The sequence below is a fragment of the Melanerpes formicivorus genome, unplaced genomic scaffold, assembly GCF_026170545.1.
Source record: "Melanerpes formicivorus ecotype bairdi unplaced genomic scaffold, bMelFor1.0.p_v2 SCAF_109, whole genome shotgun sequence".
Classification (NCBI taxonomy): domain Eukaryota; kingdom Metazoa; phylum Chordata; class Aves; order Piciformes; family Picidae; genus Melanerpes; species Melanerpes formicivorus.
The window spans coordinates 268962-282341 of NW_027142461.1; the positions used below are offsets into that span (position 1 = coordinate 268962).

Here is a 13380-nt window from a genome sequence, read left to right on the forward strand (position 1 = left end):
CATCTTCATTGTACAGCCAGGGAATTAAAACACAAAAGTATTCATTGTTTTGTCCCAGGTCACACAGGAAGTTTGTTGCAGGGACAGAATGTTGCATAGATCTCCCTCTCTCTGATCAGTGTCCAAATACTGAAGTAATCAACAGAAGGTAGAATACTTAGGTTAACTGTGGAAATATAAAGGTTTTATTTCTTACTATGCTATATAGAAAGAAATAGCAGCAATGCTATTTCTAGTTCCTGGAAATCTTTAAGATCATTTCTACCCTGAGAAATGCCTGGGGAAAACAAAATGACATGGTGGGGTTCTCTGTTTATTCCCCCCTGGTTACTTTCCTCTGAAATTTTCTGAATTCACCATTCAAAGGAAGGTGCTTGCTCAATGCCAGGACAATGCAAACTCAATCATGAACTGGATGGGGGTGGGGGGGGGGAAATCACAGTGAATTTTTTGAGTCATGAAGCATTGGTAGCCAGAAAGTGTTTTCAAAAATATTTCAGAAATCAAGGGTCCAGAATTTTTTTCCTGGAGATACTTGGTTTGATCTCACCTGCTCCTGCTGGTTGCAGAACACTGTGCAAAAGATGGAAGCCTAATTTCTTCCAAATCTACTCTGAAATTAAAGAGAAAATTCTTCCCATTCAGTGCAAGCTATCTAATCTCCAAGATGGAGTTACCTTTTATAATACATAAATATTAATGCTGGTAATAGAATAATAATGTTCCTTTCCACTTGGTTTTAAGCAATTATTTAATTTTATTAATCCCAGTAGAGCAAAAAGGATTTCACTTGCCCATTCCACTCTCTCATTATGTGATGGATCCTCTTGATCACAAACTTTCACTCAGTCTGCTGGCCTATAATTGCCAGACAGGCAAAACTGTAACTTTCCTCAAGGAGGGATGTGGGGTCAAGGGTGAGGCTTGTGGACACCTTTCTCCACAAACAGAATTGCAGTACATAGCTCTGCTTCTCATCATCACTGACTTCTCTCAGCCCATGGTCATATGGCTGCTGGAGCAATGAGCCTTTTCCTCTAAGGGAGGAGGCAAAGGGGTGTGATGCTGCTAGGAATGGGGTTGTGGCAGTGAAATGCTTGGTCAAGCCCAAATGTAGCTGACCCAGCACTAGCAGGCTTCCAGTCCCATCAGGAAAGAAAATTGCTTTGTGGTGTAAAGCCCTCTCCCTTTCTCAGATGTTAAAAGAAGCACTCAGTATTTCGTCCCTTAGAATCAGACTGGCCTAAAATGTCATGCCTCTGAGTCCAGACACTTATGTTCTTTGATTTCTCCTCCAAATATTTGACAGATTTCTTCAGTGCTCTGCTCATTATTCTAAGTAATGGAAATGGAAAGAATGCAGGCTTTAAGGTACTGACTCAGAGAATCAATGGCTTGGGATTTTTTTTTGGGAGTATCCAAAGACAGATTTTCTTGTGAGTATTAACATCTAAGACAAAGCTGAGATTTTAGTTTACAGTACACTTTGCATTCTTGTGTTTGCATGAACAGGCAGCACAGCAGGACAAATCCCTCCTCATCTCCAGGAGCTACGTGCTATTCACATCCCACATAAGCTTCACCTTAAAAGGTTCCGTATCTGGCTGGAATTCACCGGAGGGGAGTGTTCCTACTATACCCATATTGCCTCTCTGTTACTACATGAGTTTCTCAAGTTGCTTTTGTGAAATAAATACTAAGAGAGCACGATGACAACAAAATCTAAATGATTGTAAGGTACAATAAAATTTAAAACCTGTAATAAAGCAGTAGGAGTGTTGCAGTCATGCAGCATCTTTCAACAGAGATCGTAGAAGAAAGCATTAATTAAGCTTCAATCATTTAACCTCTGAGGTAGGTAATATTGCTATACCTACTTGGCTAACAAGTAAACAGAAGCCTTGGCATGTTACAAGCCTTTTCTAAACTTACCCAACAAGTGAGAAAAAGAGGAAGAGAAGTAATCAAGTTGAGAGCGGCAGTGAATATTTCCAGTATGACATCATGCAAATTCTATTCCCTACTTACAGCAGCTAGCATCACTGTATTTCCAAAATTATGGCACTTTTGTACATAGAACCCATGGGCTAACCCTCTTCCTGCCATGATTTAGAAGTTTGGCTTGTGGTTGTGTCTGAGGGCATTTATTCTAGCTTCCCCCTTTGTTCACCTTGATGATTCCTTTCTCCTGACTCTATTTCGTCTTCCTTGATACCCTCCTTGCCTCTGAGTGGGCAGCCAAGAAGCAAGGCATCAGAGGAATAATTTTCAAATAAAAATACCTTTGTGGGGATTCAAGTTTCCAAAGAATTAATTTCATGCCTGAAAACATGGCAGCAGATTTTCAGTTGCCTGTTAGCAAGTTCATAACTGCAACACTGTCTATTTCAAGCAGGCCTCTATACACGTTTTCATACTCAGTCTACACAGTCACCACTTGGGGTCAAGTCAAATTCAGAGAAGTCACCCTCCAGAAGCAGAAAAATATTGGTTTCTAAATAGATCAACTTCATGTATATTTTCCTCAATCCCTTCCTAAAATAGAAAAAAACAGGACTTCACACACATAAGGAAAATTAGGATGGACAACTCTATCTACAGAGGAAAGAAAATGAACTGTCTTATCTTTGCAGACTGGACTCTTGGGGATCAAAAACATGGAATGGAAACATTCAAGGTCAGGTTGGACGGGGCTCTGAGCAACCTGATCTAGTTACTGAATGATGATGTCAGCTACAGTTTTATTTGCTGAAAGTTCTCCTCACGTTTGCTAAGCAAAATTGCACTTACAACATTCAGAAAATAATAAAACATCTACTACTCCCCCTCACAATAAAAGATCTTTGCTTGGCCCAAGGCAAATGAAACCAGAAGTGAGGTCAGGCCCAGAGTCACTGCTTTGCCCCAGCAAACCATGACCTGATCTATCAGTGGCCAGAGGACAATGGGTGATGGTTTTAAACTAAAAGAGGAGAGACTTAGATTAGATAGAAGGAAGAAATTTTTATCAATGAAGGTGGTGAAACACTAGCACAGGTTGCCCAGAGAGGTGGTAGATGACCCATTCCTGGAAGTGTTCCAGGTCAGGTTAGAGAGGCCTCTGAGCAATCTGGTGTTGAAAATGTCCTTGCTGACTGCAGGGGGGCTGGACTAAATGATATTTAAAGGCCCCTTCAACTCAAACCATTTTATTATTCTATGAAATACAACCCCCTTGCTCAGATCTTGAGTGGCTCCAGCTAACTGTGGGATGGAGGCTGTAGGGAGTTGGGGGTCTGACTGTTCAACCCCATAACAAATGATAGGACAAGAAGAAATGGCTTCAAGTTGCACCAAGAGAAGTTTAATTTGGATATTAGGAAGAATTTCTTCACTGAAGGGGTTATCAGACATTGGAGCAGCTTGGCCAGTGAGGTAGTGGAGTCCTCAGTCCTGGAGATATTGACGAGTCTTGTAAATGTAGTTCCTTAGGGATATAGTTTAGTCAAGGACTTGTCAGTGTTAGGCTAATGATTTGAGTCAATGATCTTAAAGGCCTTTTCCAACCTAGGCAATTCTTGGGGGGGAAGGGGGGAAACAAGCGTTTGCCCCAATGCAGTGCAACACAGATAATGCTTCCTAGCTGGGAACGACATGGAGACGCAAAATCAGTTAGCCCTGCACATTTTACAGAACTCCACAAAGTACAAAATAGCAGTAGTATTAAGGGAGGGAGGTAGCAAACCCAAACTGATCAAAGATCTGGCCCCCAATTATTGTAAGCCTCCTATTTTTTTGCCTGTTTTCTGTCCTAACTGGTGATGTATCTTTTCTTCCTCATTTCAATTCAATAGCCATGACAGAAGTCCGCAGCTCCCCCTCTCTCACATTTCTTCCAAGGCATAATGTAGTAATTATACTTACATTTTTAAAGGTAGACATTTCTCCATAGGCCCTATCAACCTGTGGCCTCATGATTATAATTACTTGAACTACAGTCTGCTAATTTTTTTTAATCTTCCATAGGAATAAAATAGCACAGGGATAGGACACAGGGAGAAGCAGAGAAGTTGCAGACGGTTATCAGCACACATTTCTCTAGTGATTATGACAGGAAACATGAATATCAGAGGTGCCATAAAACACATGATTTTATTTTTATTTTTCCCCTCATTTCCTATTTCTCCACATGTCAACAGCCTCAGTAAAACAGACTCAATTTCTAGGTGGCTTCCTGGGTTATAAGCAACAAGAAAACCATCCAAGTAGGTTTCTGTTTATTACTTTTCCAATTAGATTTGCATGGCCTTGATGCTTGCTCTCAGGAGTCTATTTGCAATATTGGGAAAGGGCATGAGTGAAATGAGGCCAAGTCCATGACAAGTTTCTACTTAGCCTAGTTTTCTCTCAGTTACTTACGATATTTCTGGTTTTCCAGCCTGTAAATGAGATGAAAACCAGGAAAAGCAAGACAGTAATAACAGAGCTTACTCTGGCTGGAAAATGCTGGTCTGAAACAGCAAGCCTGACTTTGATTACCTCTGGTAATCAAGCTGTGTTCAGAATTACTTGACTTAATGTCTCAGGAAATATTAATATGCACATGGAAAGCTTGGGTTTGGAGGCTGACCATCTGACATTGGGTAAAAAGTTAAAGTACTTGGTGCTTCCTTTTTGTTTCGTATTCTAGTCTCGTGTTCAGGAGGGGCTAACAGAGGTCACGGAAAAGCTGGTTAGTAAATGAGCATTTTTATCTTCTAGGTCAGTATGGTAACAGTACTAAACAAACAGAAGAAACCATGAACAAACCCTGGCAGTAAGCAAAAGAAACTGGGTACAACTTATGCAGGAGGTTTGGGTTTTTTTTGCATTCGACCTAAAGTCCACTAACCTGACAACACATATTTTAGCATACTTCAGAATTCAGCAAACTAGAAAAAATACTTTGCTTGCTAAGAATAAGACAATGAAATAGAAGTACTAGAATCACATAGTATCATAGTAGTATCAGTCAGGGTTGGAAGGGACCACAAGGATCACTAGTTCCAACCCCCTGCCATGGGCAGGGACACCCCTTCACAGACTGGTAGGGGTTGTAAGACATTTCTGGAAATCATCTAGTCCCATCCCTCTGCAAAACCAGCGTCACCCAGAGCAGGTTGCCCAGAATCGCATCCAGGCAGGTTTTGAATCTCTCTGGAGAAGGAGTCCCCGCAACCTCTCTGGGCAGCCCACTGCAATGCAGGTGGGTAATGCAAATGCAAGATAACGAGAGTAGACCATAATGCTGACTATTTAAGGTAAACTAAGTCTTCAAACACTGTTTCTTAAGCATCTTCCTAGAGAAAGCCTTAAGTTATGTCTCAAGAGTCTTAACTATGCCACAGTGAATTACACAGTTGAACATTGCATTCAAAACTAAAGTAAGCTGCCAAGTCCTGAAGCAGTCTGTTTCTGGAGAACAGGTCTCATGAGGAGCAGCTGAGGGAACTAAGGTTGTGTAGTCTGGAGAAAAGAAGGCTGAGGTGAAACCTTATTGCTCTCTGCAACTACCTGCAAAGAGGTAAGTGTAAGTCTCTTTTCCCTCATAACAAGAGATAAGATTTTCCAGCCTGGTTAATTCTATTCTGTTCTATTCTAAAAACAACAACAGAAAAAAAAAAAGATGAGAGGAAATGACCTGAAGTTACACCTACACCTCAAGGGGAGGTTTAAGGTGGATATTAGAAGAAACCTCTTCACTGAAAGCGATATGAAGACCATGAATGGACTCTCCAGGGAGGTAGTTGAATCACCATCCCTAGAGGTGTGTGAAGGACACATAGATGTGGTGCTGAGGGACATGTTTAGCACCAGATGTGGTAGGTAGTGGTTTGACTTGGTGATCTTAGAGGTCTTTTCCCACTTAGACTATTCTATGATTGGGTTGTGTGGGGAGACCAGAAGAGTTCATTGGATGCACATTGTCTTGTTTATGTGCCTGGGAGGTGCTGCAGTAGTACACAAAACCTTAGTCCCCATCAAGAGTTTGATGGCATTTGGCTGGTTTATTTTTGCTTTATATGAAATGCCAGTTTCTTCCTGGTCTCTGTGAATATCTTTGCTCCCTACAACTGTCCAATTACTTCCTGCTGCTGTCAGTTAGACATGCAAACACTATACTCAAGTTTAATAGAACAACGAGTGTATAGGTAAAAATCTGGCTATCTGGAGAATGAGCCAAATAAATCAGAAGCAATTGTATTGACAGGTGCTTGAGTAGCCATTTTCTATAATTTCAGAAATCAGGATGTTATTTAATCCTGTCAGAGAAACTTACTATGTTTCTATACATCAGAATTATTGTCAAAAGATTGACATAGAAATGGGTTATTTTTTTACTGAGAATCCTCCTTTTTATTCAGCTGTCAATACCTTTTAGGGCTGCATTTGCCTTTTCCACAGGATCAGCCTGATGGGTTTCAGGCATCAATGTGATTGAGTAATTATTTCCATCCAATACTTTCCCTTCTGTGCTGATCTCTAATAAAAGGCATCTAAAATTGTTGTAGCTTCTCAGATAAATGACCAAGTGCTTTACACTACAGCAAATCTCTTCTCTAGCATTCTCCCTCTCTGTTGCTTAAGAGTCACTTACTGCTTCTCTGGTATAGTTGCTATTTCTCCTTCACCTTGACAAAGTTTCCCAGTGTTAGGCAAGATGTGATGTGGTCAGTCATGGAAGTATCAAGTCAAAACTGTCCTAAGACTGAGCCTGCAGGGACCTGTAACTGCAATATGTGTCCTTGCAGCACTATCATATTCCCTTTAGTGAGTTCTGCCCACCTCAAACCTCTTGACCAAATCCTCCCTTTATACCTCATTAATTTTATGTCAGTGTTTTAATCTACCAAAATTTCCTGCACTTCATTTATCTAAGGAAATCTTACTACCAAGTGTACCAGTGTGACAGCAACATACACTGATAAACTGGTGGTTTAGTTTTCTTCCCTTTTCCATTTGTTTCCTTCCCTTTATTATTCTTTTCTCCCAAAACACATTCCAGACACTTGCACACTCTAAAGTAAAAGGACTGGACCTGTAGCTACCCAGATTCCTGTTTAAAACCTTTCTTGAACAACAATAACATCTTGCGAACCACTAGTTTTTAAAATTAAGGCTATAAAGGAAACATTTAAACAATATTTTCCAGTTAAGAGTTCCAGAAATAAACATCATGGAAAACATTTTCCCAAAGGGGTCAGTAGATATTCATAAAATTGTACTTAATTAAGAGAGCACATGATAACTTAACCTGACTCAAATCATAATATCCCTTAAAGAGCCTCTCCCGTATGTGTCGTAGGCGAACAACATTGTCACACAGTAAGTAAGTTTGGCAAGAACACAAATATGGTGATGCTTACATGTAAAGAGCAAATAAAAGGAAAATACCTGACCTGGACCTCCCCAAATCCTTTGTTCTTTCTGGTCAGTCATTTCAAAATAAATAAGGAAATCAGCCCATTTCAGAGCCTAGAACTTTCTCCCTGCATATTTCTACCTTGAAAGTATCAGTGCAGGACTTGCTGTTTGCAAACTGCTGACTGGCAGAGCTACCTTAGAGGACTAATAATCACCGTGATCAAAGACAGCTGCTTCTCTGGTGGAGTTACTACATTCTCTTCAGGAACCCCAGTTTCTAATTATCTCTAACTAGGATCAGCAGCCACCTTCTCTTCCTTCCCCAGTCACATAAGAGAGCATCATGCAGCACCACCAGCCTCCAACTCTTGTTCCCACACGATGAGATGCGACATATTAAACATACAATGCATGTTCGAATGAGAGGAGCCAACAAAAGCTAAAGAGCTTGCAGCTGCTGGTACCACCTGTGTCCCTCAGCTTCCAGCCAGAACAATCTCCTCTCTGCAGCCCCTAGTTGTGGCAAGAGATAAAAGAGGCAGAAAGTGAGAATGACATGCCTGGCTCACATCCTGCTCTCCTCATGAAGGAGCCAGTTGATCTGGAAAGCTTGCTCTTGCAAATGTGGAGGATTGTGCCACTTTCCCCCACAAAGCATGCAAACACAAGGTGGCCATTGATGAATTTCCCATTTAATTCTCTCTGGACGAGGCCCCACACACTCATAGTCACAGTTCACCTAAGTGCAATTTCATGACTTATTGTTGCTGGCTCTCCTGAGTCACGAGGGCTGTTGTGGGATGGTAAACTTGGGCTGAGCACAGGGAACAGACTTGATGGGTCGACATGGTTTTGGCAGACCAAATGGAAATCTATCCTGAGGTCCATTTTATTTTAAGAGGTCTTTTTGTGAAGGCTTTTGACAGAGAGGTGGGCTTGCTTTTTTTTTTTTTTTTTTTTAAATAAAACACAAGGAAGAGAGTAAAAAAAGAGAAACATGTTATTTTCCCTTGCCTGACCAAGTGGTGATACGGATGCCTTTCAAAGTTTGGAACGATCTCTTGGCTCCGTCACTGCCTCAGGACAACTGGCATCCATTCAGGGATCAGAAAGACCATCAGTTGTTTGGATCTTTTTCCTTTCACACGGAGTTTTGTTTTGCTTTTTCCCTTTCCATGTATTTCATTTCTGAGTCGGCTGTTTTGAATCAATGCCCATCTTGGGCCAGATTGTGCCATTAAATCACTGGCCAGTATTATAGCCTGGATGGGAAGCAAGGCTGGCAGAAACAGGCAGTCAGATAGATCCTCACTATGTTGTTACCAATATTAGTTATCAACAGGAGCACTGAAGCTGTTCCTTCAAGCTCCATCTTCAGATTAAAGTCTCCTTTCTGCAAAACTCTTCCTGCAGTTTCTCTACTCTTTTTAGCTGACTCCTCAAGCAGAAGTGCTGGAGAAAATTCCTTCAGATGTGTTATAAGGCCAACACCTGTACTCTTAGAGTCTTGCCCTTTTTCACTTCTCAGGTTCAAGGCTTTTATCCCTTCATTTCCCTTGCATTGTGTCAGAATGGTACTGCCAGTCTGGTAAAGACAGGATGCAACTAGCACAGCACAACATTTCTCCTTCTGGTGCAGCATGAAACTGCCTCCTGTCTCAATTTAACATAAACTAGTGATCCAAGTTACAAACATATTTGAGCTTTGTAGTACAAAGTCTGAGATTTTAGAGCTATCACAGAGCTCTAGGTGTAACACCACCTAGAAATACTGTTCACAAACATGTTGAGCATCTCTTGTGCTTGCCCAGTGGTTTTCAATCCACCAGAGCACTGACAAGGAGGTTTTGCCCAGAATTTTCTCCTCTAGCTAGGACAAATCTATACATTAGAATGTATTTCTCCCACAATTTAGAAAGAAAACAATTGAATGTGGGGCTGTGATGCCTGCTGCAGTGATTGCAGCAATTGTCCTATTATTACTTTATTGGGAGGATTCATAATACCTAAATCAATTTATCAAGAGTAAGCAAAACTTGCAAGTGTAAGACTGACTTTTGAGTGTAAGACTTTATTTTCTTCTTGAAATTGCCCTATAGAGGAACTTAACCTCCTCACTGACTAGATAAAGAGCTTGAGACTCCTCACCACTTCACTTTGGAGTTTGTGGCATGAAGACTCCACTGTGCCACTGCCTAATTACAGTGTCATTTGTTTCATATTTGTTGGTACATTGTTCTCCTTTGTCAAGAGAAGTTGTGAGAGAAGATGATGCATCTGTTGGCCTGATTGATTATGACTGGTCTTGGAACAGAGGGAGCACAGAGGGTAGTACAGTGAACACTTCAGGGAACAATATAATTTTATATTCCTGCTAGTAAATGCACCAAGCAGAGAGTGACCATGTCAAACAAACAGCCTGATCAGTGTCTATATCATTAGCTCTGCTAGTAAACAGGGAGTGAAGGAGCTGACCCTCCAGTTTTCCACGTTGCACATTGTCCCATGGCAGCTCCTAGAATCTGATTATGTATTTGCACTGCAGCTCATTCCTTTCAATCACTGCAAAACTGGCATTAGACCAATTTCATTTCTCTTGGACTGTTTCTTGCTTATCTTCTGTATGCACTGATGGCCCAGTCCTATAATGTGACAGATGCTGTCCTGAAGCGGACAAAAATTGAACAGCATTGTCCTGCACCTTCCAGGAATGAACCAAAAGGCAGCCCAGACTTTTCCAAATGTTTCTGAGATATTATTTCTCTCTGTCTTTTTTTTTTTCCTCCTTTAATACTTTTTTAATCCTGGCACTGGACACACACATCATTGCAACAGCATGTTGTGACTGATGCCGTAAGTCTAGCAGAAAATGTTTATTTCCTTTAGGAACAATTGAGTCTTCATGTTAATTGTGCTCCTCCACTCCTTTTACAAACACACTGTTTATCCAAGCCACGCTGGGAGCCAGATAGCCATCCTTCTGCAGCTCTGTACAAACAGGGTTTGCATGTTCCAATTCAGATGTGTTTACAAGCGCGTGAGAGAGAAAATATTAACGTACAAAGTTGGGTGTAACTCAACAAACCACATTACTGCTCCTTTGAAAATGTGATGCAGTATTCAAAATACTGTTGACATGTTAAATTAGGAAATGTTTAAAAGTGTTTAACATTGCAAATATATCTTCATTCTCCCTACTTAGCATATGACCTTATAGATTCATAACTTAAATTAAAGATGCTTGCATTGCCATCTCCTGTGAAACACAGTTGGGGAAGTTACTGTAGTGGTTCTTTCAGGGGCTGCATAATAATTATCTTTCCATAGTGCTGTTGTGTGGAGCTTGACTAAGAAGTGCCAATAGTTGTCATTAGTTACTCGCTAGGCAGCATTTAGGCAGACTATTAAGATGCTTTTAAGTGGCCCTAGTGAGGCCACATCTGCAGTATTGTGTCGAGTTCAAGAGACACTACTGGAAAGAGTCCAGCAGAGGCTACAGAGGTGATGAGCAGACTGGAGCATCTCTCTCATGAGAAAAGGCTGGGAGACCTGGGGCTGTTTAGCCTGGAAAGGATTGAGAGAGGACCTTATCAATATCTAAGCAGAAGGTGTCAAAAGAATGGGGCCAAACTCTTTTCTGTGGTGCCCAGCAACAGGGCAAGAGGCAAGGGGAACCAGCTGCAATACAGGAGGTTCCATCTGAAAGTGAGGAAACACTTGTTTCCTGGGAGAATGCTGGAACACTGAATCAGGTTGCCCAGAGAAGTTATGGAATCTGCTTCTCTGAAGAGATTCAAAACCCAGGTGGACTCATTCCTGGCCAACCTGTTCTGTATAACCCTGCTTTAGCAGGGGGGTTGGTCTAGATGATCTCCAGAGGCCCCTTCCAACCTCTACCATTCTGTGAGTCTGTGTTTTCAAATAGCTCATAATTATTTTGCATTGTAATAATGTTAATGTTGACATTCTGTGGAGCTGATGCCTTGATTTAATCATACAAGATTCAGGTCTTTTTTTGTGTGTTTGAATGTGCACTCTCTCTTTCCCTGCTTCCAGATTTTCTTCTAATCATGAGTATGCATGCTGTAATGGGGACGTTAATGAGGTCTCACTTTAACTTCTTATGCTTTGTCTAGTCTTTTTATTTGTTTTTTTTACACTAAGGAAGGACCTAGAGAGCTACTGCTCTATGAAAGCTGAAATCATGAATCCAGATAACTGTGCCTCACATTCAGGTAACAGTGTGTGGAGCCAATATTTTGCCCCATATGCTGGTGACTACTGCTTGTTAGCTGGCATTTTCCTGTCCTCATCACACAGGTTCTCATAGCAGGAGAGAAACTGAGGGAACCTCAATAGCTGCAGAAACATGATCCCCAATTTGATTTCAATTGTGCATGTCATATATAAGGTATATGGGAAAAAAAGGAGATGGAGGACAAATATTTCAAAGGACTTCAGTAATTCAGGAGTGTAGGTCCTGCTGATTTTCTAATTGTGCAAAACCCACTAGGAAACTTAAGCAACCTGGAGCAGGGCAAAGATTTTCCACATCAGTATTATTTTTGAAAGTTGCCTAGAGTAACTGCAAACAGCACAGTACAAAACTGTATTGTTCATACAAACAGAAAATTCTCTATTCTGCCAAAGATTCATAACATGACTCTTAGTTACTCCTGCCACATTCTTGTATAGATTTCAGTAGGGTATTAGTCGTGTTGTCTGCCTGTTTCACCTGGATCTGGGTTGATTTTTATTGTATTTTAAAGTGCTTAAGTATATTCATTTTGTGGATTTGCAGCATCTAAAGATGCAACAACCAGGAGACACTTCTGAATAATGAGGTTCTGTGTAGCTCAATATTCCTAAGGTTGGAAGGGACCTCAAAGATCATCAAGTCCAACCTGTCGCCACAAACCTCATGACCTCCTCAGGGAGGACACTACTGCCCACTGCAGTCTTGAACTCACAACCCTCCCATTAAGGGTCTGATGCACTACCAACTGAGCCACAACTTCTAATGTAGTAGTTAGGGCTGGATTCAGGTATGTGTGAGTTTATCACATTTAGCTGTGTTGTGCTATCTCCAAGATAAAAGGACAGGCAGAGGAACACTTTCATGTCATTAGCAAAGCTATGTTACAGCAAAAGCATTCATTAATTATAATGCACATTTTACTACTGTAAAAAGACTGGGGAGAAATTACAGGTTATTGTGATAGTATAATGACCCAACCAGAAACAAAGGCTTGTGTTGGAATTCTCATTTGTTGCAGACATTTTCTATTGAATTGATCTTTTGATTTTAAAAAAGAGAAGAAAACGAAGGCATTTTCTTACAGTCATAGGCAAAACACCTGCAAAGCAGACAGTGAAGTATTTCAGGGAAATACATACAGAGAAGAGGAGAGGGAAGCACACAAGGATAATTATATGGATCCTGGGCTTGATTCATTGCAGTAGCATTCCAGTGAAGTAATTCAAAAGAAGTTAAGCCAGCATTACATTGGAAGAGAGTCACACTGGTAAATGAGGACTTCTTTTGGCATGCTCATGTGCAAAAGGGAAATTTGCTCATTGGATTCTCCTCTCACTTCCACAGCATAAATCACCAGTAATTCTGCTGAAATAAATGGACTTGAGCCAGGTTAGCATGAAGGGGAGATGAGAATCAGATTTGCAAAGCATGGTTTGCTGTGATTTAGCACACAAATAAGTCCTTTATAATCTGTTTACTAACAATGGATGAAATATGCAAATTGTCTTTTTGGAAAGCAACCATGAAAACTGAGCTTCACAAAAGCAAAATGAGGGGTGGGAATGTTCTTAGTTCCAGACATTCACATCTGTAGTCAGAGGTTTGGTACACAAACATTGTCCCAGTGAGAAGAAAACTGCCAAGTCTTCATAACACATGCAGAAGTAAGGTAGATTATAACAAGATGTGGGACCACGATTTGGAATGGCAAATATCCCTCACAGACACTGGGATAATCC

The 13380-nt window shown here is 40.9% G+C and overlaps 1 protein-coding gene across 10 annotated transcripts in view; it reads left to right on the forward strand.

Annotated features, from left to right (window-relative positions):
• The first annotated feature begins 5172 nt into the window (after positions 1 to 5172).
• Positions 5173 to 13380, forward strand: part of LOC137455766 (uncharacterized) — a 32367-nt gene continuing 24159 nt past the window's right edge. For 5 of the 10 annotated variants that reach the window (XR_010990898.1, XR_010990897.1, XR_010990900.1 and 2 more), the window contains exon 1: positions 5436 to 5542. Coding sequence is in view for 3 of the 10 variants with exons in the window: in XM_068166852.1 (XP_068022953.1) it covers positions 5645 to 5840 (196 nt within the window). In the remaining 7 variants the exon portion in view is untranslated. Of the gene's footprint in view, positions 5225 to 5435; positions 5543 to 5632; positions 5841 to 13380 lie in introns of those variants that run through there. The other 5 variants (XR_010990899.1, XM_068166855.1, XM_068166851.1 and 2 more) reach the window with 3 other exon arrangements.